The 19,301-nt window shown below is 39.0% G+C and overlaps 1 protein-coding gene and 1 long non-coding RNA gene across 2 annotated transcripts in view; both read left to right on the forward strand.

The window, feature by feature from the left end:
- Positions 1-1,424: 1,424 nt before the first annotated feature.
- LOC139980064 (la-related protein 1B-like) overlaps positions 1,425-19,301 on the forward strand; it is a 35,592-nt gene continuing 17,715 nt past the window's right edge. Inside the window, 11 exon segments of the mRNA XM_071991430.1 lie at positions 1,425-1,663; positions 4,509-5,341; positions 6,039-6,094; positions 6,566-6,622; positions 7,442-7,604; positions 7,992-8,135; positions 12,481-12,642; positions 13,025-13,199; positions 14,478-14,532; positions 15,064-15,153; positions 15,930-16,113. Of these exon segments, the coding sequence (XP_071847531.1) occupies positions 4,675-5,341; positions 6,039-6,094; positions 6,566-6,622; positions 7,442-7,604; positions 7,992-8,135; positions 12,481-12,642; positions 13,025-13,199; positions 14,478-14,532; positions 15,064-15,153; positions 15,930-16,113 (1,753 nt within the window). The 5' untranslated portion in view covers positions 1,425-1,663; positions 4,509-4,674.
- LOC139979349 (uncharacterized) lies at positions 16,156-19,023 on the forward strand. Its single transcript, XR_011797136.1, has 2 exons — positions 16,156-16,527; positions 18,417-19,023. It is a non-coding gene; the product is annotated as an uncharacterized lncRNA (long non-coding RNA).

A 19,301-nucleotide genomic window follows, 5' to 3' on the forward strand; every position in this document is an offset into this window, starting at 1 on the left:
GGGGCCCTAGCTATTCCCCTGTGAATGATGACCGTTCATCAACTTGTTGGATTTCATTCTTGAAAAGTCACCAATGTGTTCTGGAAGTTAATGTCTTTCGTCAAGTGGTTGAGGAATGTACGATTCATTGACACATTACACTTGACACTATAAGTTGAACTCCCTATCCGCTGCCCAATCATGACATGAAGCCTCATTTCAATTTGCAGGAAATTTACCTACACGCGGGCTCTAAAATTTGCGGGCCATATAGGCCATGGCCTACTTTGCCAGTGTCATAACCCAACACTGGTTATGATTCCTATCCGGCCCATTCACCTCCTCAGTGCTATACAGAAGAAGTGATACTTAAAGTCAAAAAGCATGACAAAGATCATGACCATGATAATCAATATCATCATGATCATGATCATCATCACTATCATCATGATGATGATGATGATGATCATGATCATGATCATCATCATGATCATGATCATGATCATCATCATCATCATCATCATCATCATCATCATCATCATCATCATCATCATCATCATCATCATCATCATCATCATCATCATCATCATCATCATCATCATCATCATCATCATCATCATCATCATCATCATCATCAAGTTATCAACATTTCAAAGAGAAACAAAGTTTGCTCCATTCAGTGATAGTTGACGTTTACAGTCGGCTTGAAAGTTGCATATTGGGTTCAGGATTTATCCAACCCTAACAGCAAGAGTAACGTGAAGAAAGAAACAATGTAATTTGGTACCCACGTACGTTTTGCTCATAAGTCTATTTGCTTTACCGAAAACTAGGGAAGTAAAATTTGCCTCAGCGAGGGATCCCACTGCTGGCAGGTGGTGTGTGTGTGTGTGTGTGTGTGTGCGGGAAGGGGGGGGGGTGTCTGCTCAAGTCTCTTAGTGACATACACAATTTTAAAAACGTGGTCCGGGGTCAGGGAACTTCCAATTTACCACTACTGAATTTCTAGGAGCATATGAACCTTTATGGCCGGTCAGCAGACGTATGTCAAAAGGTGCATTCTGTTTCAAGTGTATTAAAAATCCAGTATAAATACATGAAAGTACATATTATATGAAAAACAGTTAAGAGTTGTACTTATAAATACATATTAATGTAAAAAAAAATCCTCGACTAACAATGGATGTGAGCAGTTATTGTTCCCTGCCCTTTGCCCTTCCCCCTCCTCCCCTTCCCCTCCTCACCCTCCCCTTCCCAACTCTTGCGCACTCCATTAATCCTCGTACCAGTATTACTAACTAGTATTACACTTCTCCGCATCAAGCGCTTTGGGGGTAGGCTTCCAAAACTGTAATTCCGCAATCCAAGTACGCATGCCCACTTTTGGAAAGACCAGACCATAGCCTTTCGCAATCTTCTTTACTGTATGTGATATATGCACACCTGCCATATGCTTACAAGATATATTTGTTACGCGTGTACGGTATTGCTTAGGCTCACTCGTTGTAGCCTAACCGCATACATGCGTGCTAAGTGTACACAGGATTTTGCATGCTGCATGTAATAGTATAGTACTACTGTACAAATTACTGTTATAGCAGTACTCGCATCGTGAGCTCAGGGAAATATCTTAGTTGGTATTCATAAGGTGTCGCTTCTCCTTGAAATCCCAAGCCGTAGTAAGGTAATTGAGGAATGCTTACGTATTTACATTTAGGTTTGCGTCTCGTTGTGTTCAACTTTGAACGTGGAAATGAGAGTAAGGAAGTACGTTCGGATATGTTTCACGCTGTTTTCAGCCCTGGGCTTGCATTGTAACATAGGCTAGTCTATGTAACGTTAGTCGTGACTCCACCAGTACGGTAGGCTATTTGAGCCTAGATGCAAGTCCTGTGCATAATTACTTGGTTGTCGGTACCCAAGTTCTCAAAAGCAAGCTGACTGTATGTTATCAGCAAATTCAGTTCCTTTCATTTTGTTTTCTCCCCCACTAAATTCACACAACAATGTGTGAAAATGGTTGGCTTAATGTCAGCCCTAACTTCGATTTTTTTAATCACCTACTGCCTAGGCTAGGCCTATTACTAGTTCTAGTACTACAAGGCAAGGCCTAACTTACAACAATACAAGTTACAGTATTATGGTTCACAGTACTTCTTGCCCCCAGGGCTTTCTTTTTTTCTCAGTTTTCAAATTGTTACTTTTTAAGTATGCTGCAGCATCAAGTCTTTTGTAATGACTAATTTGGAGACAAATTGTTTTTTGTGTCAACAGATTGTGTCAACAAGTAGAAGTACATTTTTATGACTTTTTTATACTTTAGGCCTAGGCTAGGCTAAATTACACTTGAACTCATTAACACTGTTAGTAGTGATGTTAACAGTCCAAAACTTTTACCCTAGGTACCCATTTGTACATTTTGTTTGGTTTTGGTTCATTACATATTTAATCTAAAACCCAAGTGGGCGTACTTACGCAAGTGCATACTTAAGCCATATCTAGCCTAGTGCCATTCCGCCATAGGTACATACTGCCATACCATTCCGCTATATAGGTTTCGATCCTTATCACCATGGCAGAGAGGTGCGAAACCTATGGCGGAAATGGGGAATTTTAGGAATGAATTTTACTGTGGTGTACAGGAATTTATCCTTGAAACTATCTTTGCATCCTGTGGAAGGACAGCTACACCGTCTTCAAATTTGACGGTTCGCTGGATAGACTGAATTGTAGTTAATTTAAGACAAGATTGGGGAATTGATACACAGTCTTTAACGTAGGCTACAGCTTGATTTAGTAGGTTTAATTAAAAGTTCGTAAAAGTGGATACACTGTCTTCAAATATATAATAGTTGGTTGAAATAAATCAAATTAATTTAGGTTGATTGTTTATTAAAAAGACCGATTCTGATTGTTGATTTAAATGACAGATTTTGTGGATTTTGCGGGCCTAGTGTGGTTTGCGTGATTGAAGAATTCCTTAAAGCATTTGTTTAGGTATATTTGCATAAAATTGCTATAATTAAGCAAGATATTTTGCAAACCAAACATTTCTTAGACAAGACTGTTAGGGCACTTAAATACAGGACCAAGATATCACACTTGCCCAAGGCCTAGCTGTTCTTTCCTTGCTAGGTATTAAGGCTAGCATTGCAGTTGGTACCAGCTCATTATAGATAAGTTGGAAAGTACATAAATCAACCCTTGTTGTTAATGGTTTGCACATGTAAATAATACTAGTTGGTAAAAACTTTCTTGGGCCAGAATAAAAAAAAAAATCACCAAATTATACACTTAAACACATCAAGATAGAAGGGAATATCACCAAATTATGATGTTATTTAAAAATACATGTGAACTTGTTCCTTCCTCTTCGAATAAATATGTAACTGAAAATGGAGAAATATGTTTGTGAACTTTATGAATTTCCGGACCAGGTAGTAACGGCGAGGATCAGGTATTAATTTTCTGGTCAGGTACCCATTCTCATCAGTTACTGTTCATGCACGAATTGCCAAATTACAGTAAATAGAACAATATAGGTTGAACATATCTTTTAACCCCAAATACCTTCCCAAATAGCTGGAGTATACTTTCTCTCACAAATTATAAAGGTGTTATATTATAAAGAATAAGCAAAGAGACATGAGATGAGAGGTAATTGAAAGGATTGTCTGGTAGCCCTTAGTATTTACCTTAAAATTTGATAAACAATTTTCCAACCATGTTTTCAAAGTATGAGAATGCTAATATTGTGTTTGAAAGATACATAATTTTGTAAATGTGAGGATGGATATTTCAGATATACTTTGAACAGTAGCAAATCTTATGTCATCTGAGCAGATTACAGTACGACAAAACTCACACTGCATACAGTTCCTACAGTAGTCACAACAAAAATCGCATTTCAATACAGATTCATTTCTTCCTTAATTTCTTGAAATTTCTTATAAATTAGATATATTTAAAAAAAGATATTAAGCCATCATATATGCAGTGATTTTGTGGTCTTTGTGTAACACAAGATAAGTTTGAACAGCCGACTATTCGTTGTTCACATTGCGCTGTCCAGCTCCAATGCGAAGAATGTTTGCATGTAGGCTACTGTAAAATTTACAATTGGACAGTTCTACGATTGTTCGCAATGTGTAGGTAATATATAATAGTCAATCTCCTACATATGTGTGTACATGTGAGAATGTTTTTTTTGCAGAAATGGGAGTGCTAACTTCAAGTCGCTTGTTTATCATATTTGCCTGCATTGCATCATTCACCAAATTGATGCGTTCAAACAAACAGTGCTTTTGGTGAGAAACTGGTGAAAGCCAGATTTCTAGGAGAAGAAAAATGTCAAATGGGGACAATTTTCACATGGTTAAAAAAGAGAAATTGTAGCAACAAATACTTTCTCCTGTCTATTTACCCTACCTTTTCAAATGCTTACATGGTCTCTAGGCTCAAGAGAAACAACCTTGTACCTCTATACTTTAAGTTTAATAATGTGGAGATTTATCCTTTTCTGATTGCAGGATACAACTGTGATTTTGAACTTGGGACTCGTAACCAGTATGCAGTAACTACTATAACTATTGTATCAGTTAATATCAGACTACAAAACCTCTGCTGTCGGATTATATTTTAAATTTGATTGGGAGAAGTGGCGGTGAATTTTGCAGGTTACTGCTGTAAGTCAAAATGGCAGCTGAAGTGGCCAGTCAGCCAGCCTCCTACAGCAGTGTTGTTTGCAACAACAAAGAGGACACCACAAACATGCCACTGGACATCTCACCTGATGATAGTAAGGAAAACGTGCAGCCTCCTGCTGAACAGAATGATGTGCTTGACGCATCAGCTGACAAGGATGATGAAGGAGGTAAAGGCAAACAGAGCAACCAGCAGAAACATTTCATACCGGCCCCACCACCCAAATACAATGTTTGGAAGCAGCGAATGGAGGTGCCCTCCCAGGAGCCTCAGCCTGGTGAGGATTCGCCGTTGCCCAAGGCAAACGCGGGTCGAGATGCAAACGGCCCAAGATCTAAGGCCAATAGCAACGTACACAAGCAGAGACCGGCTGGAAGCGGAACGCCAAAGGGACCTAAAACACCCCAAACTAGGAATCGGGTAGAATCCAGGAGGAGACAGCACAGGCGAGAGGGGGATCACGCCCGAAAGACGGACGCTGGGCCTCATGGGAAGTCTGAGGCCAGCGAACCTCTGAGAGAGCAGAAGAATGAGACATCAAATGCCCGGAAGATTGAGGCAGCCCCACCACCGAAAGTCAATGTTTGGATGAAGCCAGTGGCACACAACGAGCACAACGAGGTCACCTTTGGAGAAAGTCAACCTCAACCTGTTGTTGGTAAGTCTTTGTGTGAATAAATTATGTGAAGCTCTGCGCTGCTGGGTGTTAGACCTTGTTACAGTTGAACTGGGACTGCAAAGTTTCCACTATTTATACCTCTTGCCTCAAAATGTTTTGTATTTTTCCAGAAAGAAGGGAAGAGGTTCTAAAATTTGGTAGTTGACACATGTGTAGAGCACTGGTAAGAAAAATGCTACCTAATAATATCCATCCCTAGGTCTGTGTAATCCATACAAAATCCATTTGACTCCTCCTAATATGCAAAGTTCTAATCAGTGAACCCCATACAAAACACAACTGTGTATCACACAAAAGTAATGTAATACCTTATTTTTTCATGGGCAAACTTCAAAGTGATAGCCTGATGTTATTATCATAATTTTTGTAAGCAGTTTATTGGTCTTAAGTAAACAACGTAGCACTTTTCAGGTTTGTGATCTTACCATTAACTACTTTGTATGCATTGACCACATTATGGTAGACTCAACTGAAAGCTATACATAGCCGTGAAGCGGTGTGTTTACCATATCAGTAGTGCATCTGACCTCTGTTCAAAGGTTGATTTTTGTGATAAATTAAAAACATATATAATGGTAATATTTAATACATCATAATACCCATTGAACAGAAAATGAAGTCAAATGCATTTGTAAGTTTGTGTTTTCTCTATTGTAAGTTTGTGTTTTCTCTACAGTGGAGAAACCAGTAATCCCAGAAGTGGTCGCTGCGGTTGAAAGTGTTCCAGATTCTGTAAGTGTCTTTTTGTTGCCGTTTAGTTTCAGTGTAGAGATGGACATTGTAAAATCCATAATCAGAGTATCTGCATAGGTTACTTCTGTCTAAACTTTGTCATGGACTTGTAATGATATTAATGATAATGGACTCTCTCAGTCTGATAATAAAAATGCTGTTTGGTTTGCAAAAGATATTTAAGTATAAAGGTCATGTCTGTTCACAAAAATTTTGTCTAAGTTACAATGTCTCTCCATGGAAGTTTCCATTTTAGACTCAAAACTGTTCTGTGTCCTCCGAATAATATTTAAGATAATGAAGTTCAGTGTTGAGCCGCATATATGCACATTACAGGATTCATGTCATTGAAGCACTGTTTTTGTGATAATACAGTATGTAATGTAAGTAGCCTTATCTCAAAAAAGGCACAATTCCAAAGAATATGAGAATGCTTGCGTGCTGTACAATTTGCACTCATTGATCTTGCAGGTTAAAAATGTTGATGATCCTCAAAGCTGGCCGACTCTGGAGGAAGTCAAAAGTAATGTAAGTTGAAAATTTCATCTCTTATATTTGTATATTTATATACTGTATATATATATATATATATACTGTATATATATATATACTGTATATATATACTGTATATATATATATATTCAGATGCAACTATAGAATCCTACCAAAGGATATATACTCTTAAAGGGCAGCCTAAGCTTAACTCAAAAGCACGTTTGAAAAAAACTGGAACACATGAAGAGTTCAAGCAACTTTACAAGTTTCAAGATCACAAAATTGTCACATAAGTCACCTAAACAGTTGATCGTTATTTCTAAGGATGAACAACATTTTGTGGGAAGATGCTGCAGGTGTATATATATGGGACGTTACAGTTCTGCAAGTTCTTACGGAAGATACTTTGTGTCAGTCAATTCACTGAGCAGCTAGTACACGCTGCATTGCTTAAAAGCTACGGTTTGCATTGGCTCTAAACTGTGCGACACTATATGACCCAACCATCTAATTAATATCATTGGATAGCTCTCAATCTACCTCAAACATGTATGTGGTTAACTATTTGCCTGCTGCAAATTAGTCATAAAAATGGTTCATCCAACAAAGGATATTCAGTCCCACAAATTTTGAAAATCTCTGAACGAATCGCATCCTGTTATTGTTCCTGTCGCAATATTGGTGAAACAAAAGCAAAAGTAGATTATGTTTTCAAGATACAGTCAATATCTTCACTTTAACAGTCAAAGTGTGGTACTTGTTAAAATGAATCAAATTCAACAAAAAGGGCTCCATTTAAGCTGAAAATTTAAACTGCAAAAATCTTTCCTGTGACTTGTTCGCCCAATTTAGGATCCTGAATCACCAAAGCAAAAACATTCTCTGAAGGAACAACCAGACGACCATGTGACCTTGGAAGAGGATGCCGTTGCCATGGAAGAACCAGCCGTGGAGAGTACATCTCCTGTTTCCAAACCAGAGAGAAACCAGAAAACATCTGCTAACAAGAAGAAAGGTTCGAGTGTTCTTATTGTATTGTAGATTTTGACGATTTCTGAGTGTATGTTGCCTTAGTTGATCCTTGCCAGTGAATAGTCAGAATCCTACTCATTGTTCACAGTCCAGATGAGAACATATTTCGATTATAACAAGAACATTGAAAGAATTTCTTCTTCCAGCTGTTGTAAAATTCAGGTGGTAAATATGCACATGAGTTAAAAGATGCCATTTGTAAATTTCTTTGTGATGTCGTTACAAAAAGTAATTTCAAGTTTAACTTTGACCATTTACTAAGTATCTTAAAAACTTTGAAACTACCTTTTACCTTCATGCTGTGATTTTTATGGCCACAGAATTAGTAGCCTGTTCTTAAATTGGTGTTCTATTTTATCCCCTCTGATAGCAGAAAAGAAGCCCAAGTGGAAACCATTGCCAATCGATTTAGAATCTAGCAGAAGCCGATCTAATCGAGGTCGTAACAGGGATCAAAGGAACCACGGAAGGGCTCTGAGTGAGCAGGATACACCAGCCAAGGACCGCAGAGGAGGTACGCTTTACCCCCCCCCTTACACCCATGTTTCTTTATCGTCTCTCCTTTAATAGCGTTATAGCCTATAATTTACAGATGTTGTATTCAAAGTTATCAAGGAATAATTTCACAACCTCTGGTTGTAGGGCTGTAACGGTTAAACGGTTAACTGGTTAACCGACCGAACGGCCGGATAAACGTCCGCCGTACATCGTATAAGTTTAACCGTTTTTGTAATGCCAATTACGCAGTCGCGACGGCGCGTCTTCACATCACTTTATTCCCGAAATAGACCGCAACATTTGCTTGCAGAAAATCACGTAACAATTGCAAACTTTATCATGCATCCATACAAAAGATTTTTAAGATTGGCGGTACGATTGAAGGGATTACCAAGCGGTATGCGACCCGTGAAGCGCCTATTGTTACCCCGTTCGACAACGTGGCGAGTCTGCATCTAATCCTTTCAAATTTATATTGTATTTAAGCAGTGAACGTTTTCTTTATTATGATGTAATTTCAGTTCAGTGTTCCCTCTAAGGTGCGGTATTCAACAGACTCAGTAATCCCACAAAGAAAACATTTGTCTGCTGGAAATCCCCGCATCGTTTTCTTGCATTCGCGATAAGTTTATACTCAATGTACAACGTATACACTTGACTGTATAAAAAACTCTGAAAATCAGTAGAGAAATAACCAATTGTGTACGAAAAGTAAGTTGGTACACCTTTCAAATTTTACGAAAGATCGAGCAAAAAACTTTCCAAAAATTCACGCGAAACTGGCATATCATGCTAAATGCAACTAATGTCATATAAACAAGGCTCTAGTACACCCAATTATGAATAAAACGTAAGAACACATCTGGTGTTAAGCGGCGAAAAAGTATTTTCTACCATTTCCAAAATTACAGAGAAAATAATATCCTACCATAGTTTAGTGTATAGCAAATAGCCTAACCACCTCGTCGGTTACGGATCTCACATAACTACAAAACCACAACTAGCCTTGTATATTGCGAAGCAGTGTTGGAAAACCTTGTTCAATTTCCCGCGAACACACTTCCGATTTCCCGCTGGTGTTCGCGCAGCGAACACGCTGAGCACGCGTAGCGTACGAGCATAAAGGTGTGGGTCCAGGGGCCCGCCCTAGGGCCCTGGTGGGGTCAAGGGGTGGAACCCCTTGTGGGGGTCCAGGGGGCAAAGACCCCGGAAAATTTTGGTATTTTTGCGTGTCTAGCGATAAAAAGTTCGCAGTTGAGGATGCAAAATACTGACAACATTTTTGAATTTAAATTGTCAAGAAGCTGTTGAAAATTTTCAAATGACAAGTTAGAGTAGCTATATTACGTTGTAAAATGAAAATACATTTAATCTGTCTTACAATCTTTAAAAAGTTTAACTTAAAGAACTTACGATATTATGAAACAAACAGCGTTCGGCAAAGCCCCGTTTCTAGACTGCCTAACAATGAATAGCACACACAATGCGTACATCAGTTTACAACTGCAGTACGGTTTACCCTACTTAAATACACGGTAGGATACTGTACATGTGCTGCGAATTTTCTCAGGTAACTTACCAAACAACTGCGCGCTCATCCCCTGTCTAACCTGTCTAACACCTGTTTGTTAACATTTTTGGCAAGTTTCCAAGAAACGTTTCATGTAGTATTCCCCATGATACACGAGGTACAGTCAATACCTATACACGCAGCACATCGAGACCCCACTAGCTATGGCCATCTTTATGAAAGTAAACCTTGTAATAAAACATGTTTTAGGCCACTTGGCATTATAAACTAAATGCTTAATATTATTTCCATGTTCTTGTAGAAAACGTAAAGTTCACAAAATACAATTAGTAGTGTTTTTGTTGTTACGTGAGATCCGTAACCGACGAGGTGGTTAGGCTATTTGCTATGCACTTAACTATGGTAGGATATTATTTTTTCCGCATTTTTGGAAATTCTAGAAAATACTTTCTTTTCCCCCAGCTTTACACCAGATGTGGTCTTACAGTTTTTTGCTTAAATGGGTGTACTAGAGCCTTGTTTACATGACATTAGTTGCATTTAGCACGATATGCCAGTTTCGCGTGAATTTTTCGAAATTGTTTTGCTGGATCTTTCAGAGTTTTTTCTCTGTCAAGTTTTTCTCTGTCAAGTTGTGCATTGAGTATAAACTTATCACGAATGCAAGAAAATGATGCAGGGATTTCTAGCAAACAAATGTTTTCTTTGCGGGATTACTGAGTCGGTTGAAGGGAATCCCGCACCTTAGAGGGAACACTGAATTGAAGTCAAATTCATACGAAAGAAAACGTTTACTAGCTAAAATACAATATAAGTATTAAACAAATGTGGAATGGCAATATTGTTCAAAACATTTCCCGCGAGGCTGATTTATTACAGCAAGCTTCCTGCGCTGGGCCGTGTGTGTCCGTGTGACATTGCCCTTGTGAGTGGGTTGGGGATCCATCATTACTCATTATAGGCTATTGTGACTAAAATTGCGAGCACGCTCTCTGGACATTTTTCTTTTGTTTCTGAAACTTTTCTTCTGAAATTTTCCTTATTGTTTTTACAGATGTACTTTTTTGCTCCTTCGTGTTTTTTTTTAAGTTTCGACCCGTTTTTTTCCCCGATTTTTTTTCCCGATTTTTTTTTTCTCCAGCGAAGCTGGATTTCCCGCGAGCATCGCGGATTTCCCGCGAACCTGGTTCGGAAGGTTCGCAAGGTTTTCCAGCCCTGTTGCGAAGTTTACGTTTTCTACAAGAACATGGAAACAATATTAAGCATTTATAATCATGCCAAGTGGCCTTAAACATGTGATTACAAGGTTTACTTTCATGTATCATGTGGAATAGATTGTCTTGTTCATGCGGAGGAGTCAGTTGCCTGTTTTACTTAGGCTACCTAGCTGTTACGGGGATCATATTTTACCTACTTTTCTTAAACGTCTAAGATAATAATTCTCATAGCTTAACCGAACCTTTACTGACTGACCTTATTCGTTCTAGACCATGAAACTTTCCTTGGCAACGTGCCAAAAAATTGTTAACAACAGGTGTTAGACAGGGGATGAGCTCACAGTTGTTTGGCAAGGTACCTTGGAAAATGTAGCCTACCGTAGTTGTAGTATAGTGCAAGCTATTGTTAGGCAGTCTAGGAATGGGGCTTTGCCGAACGTTTCATAAAATCGCATGTTTTTTAAGTTAAACTTTTTAATGATTGTAAGACAGATCTCTTTTCATTTTATAACAAAATATAGCTACTCTTACTTGTCATTTCAAAATTTTCGGAACAATTTAAATTAAAAAAGTTGTCAGTATTTTGCATCCACAGCTGCGAATATTTTATCGCCAGATGCGCCAAATTTTCCGGGCGTTAACCCCTGGACCCCCAAAGGGGTTCCACCACATGACCCCACCGGGGGACTGCCCCACGCCATTATGCTACGCGTGCTAATTGTGTTTGCTGCGCGAACTCCGGCGGGAAATCGACAGGGTGTTCGCTGGAAATTTTACAATGTTTTCCACACTTCCCCCCTACCCTCTGCCTACCCCGCCACAATGCACAAATTCAATATATCTGTGACCCATTGTTGTACTTGTAATTGCGTAGGCCTATAGCCCTACTACCGTACACTTTTGTAGTAATCGCTTCCTAACAACCGACTTTCCTAACCTTGGCCTAGCTGGTGAAAGCCTTGTAGTCTAACACTCCGTATGATCGCGAACTTCAATACACAATGCCAATATTAAGTAGGCCTAGTAATATTAGGCTTATAACTGCCATACAATGCCTGCGCTATTACAGTAGGGGCTACGCAATTAACGAAGAAATATTTGCTTCAAATATCTCTGTAACAGTTACCGATGAACTGAAAGAGAAACAAAAATCTGTTTAAAACTTCACAAAAACGCGCGATTCTTTTTCAATGCAACGATCGTCAAAACTAAGCAAATACCACCAAATTCTTGACATACGCGTTACGAAAAAACGATACTTGAAGCGCTATTTTGAGAATGTACTTCCGCATCAAAAGTGGTGGCGCTCTTTCGGAATTATTATCTGAGCTATATAACTCTGATTTTCGGCTCTTATTTTGAGGCAACAACACGGGTTACGTTTAAACGTTAACCGTTCGGTTAATAGAAACGGTTAACCGGTTAGTGAATTAACCGGAATGACACAGCCCTATCTGGTTGTCATGCTAACTGTGCTAACTGAATTTCCTGACCGACTACCATGCACTGTTAATCTAAGACCGTTAAGATCACTTTTGACTAGGTCCCTTGTTAAGATCCATCTCGACAATTTGAAGTCTAATTCATAAAATTTCTTATTGTGTCATTTTCAGGTGGTAGTGCAGCAGAGGAGAAGAGTCCAGGCCACGTGTCAGAAGGGAGGAGTTTTCACACACAGCGGGGTGGTTTTCGGGGTCGTGGGCGAGGTCGCGGGAGAGGAAGAGGCCGAGGTCGTGGCGGATTTGGTAACTCAACTTTCTATTGGAACGATAGTGGTAGGTGCTTAATGAATGGTCATGCTAAAGACGTGTGTAGATAGTTAATACCTGCATGTTGCAATGCTCGGAAATCAGTATTTAACTGGTGAATAAATGATCTAATTCAAACTTAATTGGCAACAGCAGAATGACGACATCTTGGGAGGGAAATGCTATTGTAGATCATTCACTAAGGTGACGATATAGATTGTTTTAATTTGGAAACATTGATTTGATTTTATATAAAACATTAAAAAAAATTGCATGGAATTAGTGTATTTTAAGTAATTTACTGTTTCATTAAATACATGTGTTTGATTGTTTGTTGTGGTAAATCATTGTTTATTTATTTGCTGTGTTGTGGTTATTGCACTGTTGTCCGTTCACATCCGTCCCACAGAGGAGCAGGCGAACAACCACCAGCAGCAGTACTACGAACCTGAGACACCATTTTTTACCACCCCTCAACTGAGCAATATCATTTACGATACTAACAGCGTCTATAAACAGGCCATGGCTCCAATCGTGTACACTCCGGATGAAACTACGCTGAGAGACTATGTCAAGAAGCAGATGTGAGTAAATGAACACATGTTGCCTGTAAGATATAAACCACCTGGCAGGGGAAGGGGGGTGGGGTGTGGTTGAGTGACACAACTCACCACTCTGAGGGACTATGTTAAGAAGCAGATGTGAGTAAATGAATACATGTTGCCTGTAAGATATAAACCACCTGGCAGGGGAAGGGGGGTGGGGTGTGGTTGAGTGACACAACTCACCACTCTGAGGGACTATGTTAAGAAGCAGATGTGAGTAAATGAATACATGTTGCCTGTAAGATATAAACCACCTGGGTGGGGTAGGGGGTGTGGGGTGTGGTTGAGTGACACAGTTCACCACTTTAGGGACTAAGTCATGAAGCAGATGTGAGTAAATGAATACATATTGCCTGTAAGATAACATCCACCTGGGTGGAGAAGGGGGTGTGGGGTGTGTTTGAGTGACACAACTCACCACTCTGAGGGACTATGTCAAGAAGCAGATGTGAGTAAATGAATACATATTGCCTGTAAGATAACATCCACCTGGGTGGAAAAGGGGGTGGGAGATATGGTTGAGTGACACAACTCACAACACTGAGTGACTAAGTCAAGAAGCAGATGTGAGTAAAATGAATACTTGTTGCCTGTAAGATAACATCCACCTGGGTGGAGAAGGGGGTGGGAGATGTGGTTGAGTGACACAACTTACCACTCTGAGGGACTATATCAAGAAGCAGATTTGAGTCAATGAATACATATTGCCTGTAAGATAACAACCACCTGGGTGGGAAAGGGGGTTGAGGGATACAACCTAACCACATTGAGGGTTGTAAAGAACCAGATTTGAGGGACAATACATACAGCAGTGTGTAAGATCAGACCTCATGTGCAAGGGAGGGGGGAGAGAACTAACCCTTTGTGACATTGTTGCAGATTCTGCCCACTAAATTCATGTGACTTGTTTGAACCTGTGTTCTAATTATTCACAACCAGGTCAGGTGTCATTTGGCTTTCTATATTGTTGTTAAGTTTCCAGCTTATTTCTTTTTAAAGTTATTGAAAAGTGATTTGAAGAGAAACTGGAATGTTCTATGAAATTGGGGGAGGGGTTGATGGGTGTGTGGGGGAGGGGTTGATGGCTGTGTGGGGGAGGAGTGGAGAGGATGCTATGATCCTAGTTCCATAGAAATTATGGTAGTTTGTAGGTTTTAGCAAGGTCAAGGCAATAACAACCAGCTTAAAAAGGGCAGTGTAGTGAGTAATTTAAAATAGATTCTGATTTAATTGATTCTCCATCTCTTACTCCACCAGAGAATACTACTTCAGCATTGAAAACCTGGTCAAAGATCTCTTCTTACGAAGAAAGGTAAGCAAGATCATTATTAAGAGTTTCTCCATTTTTGTCTTCTTCTTGTATTTCCAAACCAGCAGGCTTGACAACATCAGCCCATTTGTATGGCTTGTGTGAGAGAGGATGTGAAGTGGAAATATGGTCCAGTAAGAAAACAATTTTTTTGGAGGGGGGGGGGGGGGGGCAGTGACATAAGGCTGAATAATGAATGGTAGAAATTCACATCACTTTGCATAACAATCAGCTGCAATCTCTAATGACAAGGATGGATGTTTTGTCTTAGGGTAGGCCATTTTCAACAAACAGATTTTACTTTCAGGACTTTGTGGATTAATCACTGTATAACATGGATCCTTCAGTTTAATTTTCCCAGCTGAAAATGGAGGATAAATCTAAGATCAGTTTAATTTGCTATTTTAGATCATACTGAAAAAATACTAGTGTCATTGGAATTGGGGGGTCTAACTTCTTATTGGGTTTTTTTTTTAGTGAGATAACATGTTTTTTTCGAAAGCAAACTGGTCCTATTTTCTATTTTTGCTTCAGATGGATAACGAGGGCTATCTTCCAGTCTCCCTCATTGCTAACTTCCACAGAGTCAAAGCTCTGACTGAAAATATGGAACTAATAATTGATGTAAGTATTAATAATCTTAAGGAGGAAGTTTGGATGGATCTCATAATTGGGTATAGTGTTTTTGGATATCCAGTATTAGAATGGTATTTTTCTTTTGAAGTGGAGATTAAAAATCATTTGCGGCCAGTAGAGTTGCAAATGTTAATAACACTTAAACTGTGTACAAGCAGTATCTCAAATGAAGGCGACTTGGATGGATGGCAGATTCTCTAAAGGATTTACCCAAATTATGATATGAAATCTTTGAATTATCTCTGCCTCCTGGTCATCATTCCTTCTGAAGACTATTATCACCTAGTGCTCATCATCAGATCATAACCAGAGGGACCGTGGGTCATTAGGGCTGGACATATCTAGTCCTAATATTTTCAGCAGGTGGTTGGGAAGATCTTAAAATTGTGTGAAATGTTTTCAAATAGTTGTTGTGGTATATTTGAGACGGGCAAGTGTTAGCTAAGAACGGAGAATAAGATTGGTGATAGCTAAAATGTATTGAAAACCTCCATATACTATTACAGTTAAGTGAACAATACTTCTGTTTTGGTGAAGAAGGCTTTTGTTTTCCCAATCATGACAACTTTTTTAAGAGAACCTTTTTGTTTGTCAACTGTGTCGTCCTTGACATTACTATTGAATCCATAATACCCAATTAAAGTTGTTCGACGTTTTCGCTGCATCCCATCCATGAATGTTGCAAGTCACTCGACAACTCCTAGAAGTGAACTTTTCAAAGTTGTTAACATGTTATTTCCTTGTGACGTGTCAACATTTCACAGGCCCTCAGTGACAGCACCCAGGTAGAGCTCTCATTGGACCAGGCGAGGATAAGGCGCAAAGAAGAGCCAGAGAAGTGGATCATCTCTGGAGCTCAGATTCCGGCTACCTTTCATTCTGAGCTCTCGTACGACAGCCCTGAATTTGTACCTGGACAGCCTTATCCTTTCAACCAGAGAGATACAGGTCAGATGTTGAAAAGAATTGTTTTATTTTTAAATAAACAGTCGGGTCTTGTTGGTTTTGTTGCTCTTTCTGTCACAACGGATCTTTAATATCAAGAGAAAAGTCGAGGGGAGGGGGAAGGGGGGATTTTCTGAATGCAACACTCAGCGACGTAGCCAGGAATTTGAAAGGGGGGGAGCACTTTCTGCGATTGATATGGATTTTCAAAGTTTTCAAAATCCTGCGTACAAGAAAATTTTTGGTTTTACAAACCCCCCAGATGGCCGGAAACGGCCCTTCCCGAGTGTTCATTCTGGTTCCCTGGCCTCTTGCTAACTTGAGACACCTCATTCAATATCACTTTTAAACCCAAAAAACAAATGAGTTAAAATAGTACGTAATTCAATACTACATAATGTATTTAAAATTAGCAAGGTACATGTACAGAGTAGTCTTACGTTTCAACTAGTGTTCGACCGATTGTATGACAATCGGTTTTACCGATTACCGATTATTTCCTGTGACAATCGGCCGATTACCGATTATTTCAAAATTTTCGTGGAACTGGCCTAATGTATGATTAAGTGTTATGCATGATTACCAACTTCTAGGCCAATACAATCAAAGATGTAAATGAACCACTTAACTTTTCACAGTAAAGATTAATGGAGCAAGTAAAGAACACTGTAATACATACATGGGGCGATGTACAATTATAACGAGGAGTCGCAATATTGCAATCCCGCCACAACACAGTACTGTACAGACAGAAGGGGGGAAATAGTAGCCATTGGCTACGAAATGAAAAACAAAAAAGTTAGGGACAGGTATTACAACTGCTACGAAAACCATTATCAGTGTTGCAACTCAAACGTAAATAAAGTAAAAAGTATATCGCACGTAAATAAAATATTCGTTATTTCGTTAGCTGATATCGAAATATATGATCTGATATGAAAAATAATGTGTAGGCCTAGTAAGAGTAAGTTGGCCTGACGTTTCGATCCTAGCAGGATCGAAATGTAACGCCACATTACTTATAACATATTTTTACAAAGGCTCTTTAGTGGATAAGCAGTTTGCTAACAGTTTTATTTTATTATGAAAAATAAAACAATCCCGAACGGTTGCTTCAAGTTTTCAATTACCATCTGCGCGGTAAAACTTACGATCGAACGAACGTTGTTTCAAACGATCATACACAGTAAGTCAATGGCGCTTCTCCATTGACTTGACTTAACTACATGTGGGAGAAATCACACACTAAAGTCCCATTGACTTTGTCGCGGCGTGTCACTGGAAATCAGACTTGCTTAAAGTCGGTTGCGGTAATGAGTTTAGTTACTGTTAGCACGTATGGTGGTAGATGCGGCATAGGAAAAAAAGTTCATCGGGTTTTTCGTAAAAATATGCGTAAGAATGTTTGCCTAATCACAAAATACTGTTATGCAGTAGAACTTCTGAGGAATGTCGCCAAACGTGTTTATGGACTTTTAGGTGTATTTGGAGCCTTGATTTCATCATTTCATGCCATTTGTAAAATCTTGGGCGCATTTTCAAACTTAACAGTTCTGAAGCTCAACCGTTCTTCAGCCAGACTAGCCTAATGTACGTAGTTCTCACAATGAACAAAGCCTAATGTTATTGTTTTCACTTTCCAGTTTTCACCTAGGGTGAAACGGCCAAAGTGGTTCAAAAGTATACTGATTTGGTGATTATATTTAGTATAGACAATTTTTCTTTCGTATAAATCGTTTAACATGATGACAGGTGGTTCTGTTAGATGCAACAAGCGAAGTAAAAAATAAGTCGTTCCCCTAAGCTTATCGCGGGTATACTGCGTGTTGTTACGAGGGTATACAACATGATGTTAACTGACAAAACTGGATAGTGTATCGAACAGCATTTGTGCAAACTCGCGCAAGCGACTTACGATACCGTTCCACGGTAGATTAGCGCACCTTCCCCGGCTATGAATAGCATTGAATCGAACGCTCAAATTTTTTTTCTCCCGTTGTAGTTGTGGTGTTTCAAAAGCGCGGAAAATACAATCCTTTATGTGGAACGTAATAATCGGTTCCAACTAATCGGTAGCGCAATGGATTTTGCCGATGCCGATTATTTACCGATTATCTGATAATCGGCCCGATGCCGATTGTCTAACCGATTATCGGTCGAACACTAGTTTCAACTTCTGATACTTATAGATACAAAGATAGGCCTGAAATGTCTTTGATACGACTATAGCCAGTAATTGTCTTTGATACAACTGTAGCTATTAAATGTCTAATTCAGTACTACATAATGTATTTAAAATTAGCAAGGTACACGTACAGAGTAGTCTTACGTTTCAACTTCTGATGCTTATAGATACAAAGATAGGCCTGAAATGTCTTTGATATAACTATAGCCAGTAATTGTCTTTGATACAACTGTAGCTATTAAATGTTTAAGTTAGCCTAATAAGAGAAGGCGAGAGGTATCCGACGATTGCAATCTGATGCAAATTTCTCAACTGTTTTCTCAACTGAAATATTATCTGCGTAAACAGGTTCTTAACTACATGTTAAAAAACTGACAAGATCGGATCCTAGTCTTTTTCGGCGGGTAGAGTGTTGAATGAAACGGCACGCGATAGAAATGACAGCCTAGATGACAGAAGAATAGGTCACCTAATTTAGCCATATTCTTGCTACGTTCATTTCAATAGTTTTTCCTGTCTATAGACTCTTAAACTCGTCCAGCAAGCTTATCGATTTGAATTATGGGTGTTTTTAAAAAAAAGATAACTTGGCCAAAAAAAATGTAGGCCCGGGCCTACAGTGCTACATACTGGCTACGCCCTGATCATATGATATCATAATCAGCAGATTTTGTTTCCTGTTTAAATTCTTTTACATGTTCTTTTACATAATATATCAGAAAGACAAACATAGTGCTCTTTTACAATTTTTCCAGTAGGATGATTCTTGTTTATTGTCCAATGTCTGGACTTTAATACATTTGACGAACTTAACTGATGGGCAATATAAACTTTCATATTTTGTAATATTGCCAGATATGCAGTGGCCTAAAAACAAATATCGTTATCGCAGTGTATTAGCAGTGTAATAATTATTACAGGAAGTGCGTATCACGTACGATTGCTAGCTTAGCTTCATAACATGCTGTTCGTGCAACACCTTAGGACGACTCATATTATGAACGTT

Source organism: Apostichopus japonicus, chromosome 14 (genome assembly GCF_037975245.1).
Source record: "Apostichopus japonicus isolate 1M-3 chromosome 14, ASM3797524v1, whole genome shotgun sequence".
NCBI classification, from domain to species: Eukaryota; Metazoa; Echinodermata; class Holothuroidea; order Aspidochirotida; family Stichopodidae; genus Apostichopus; species Apostichopus japonicus.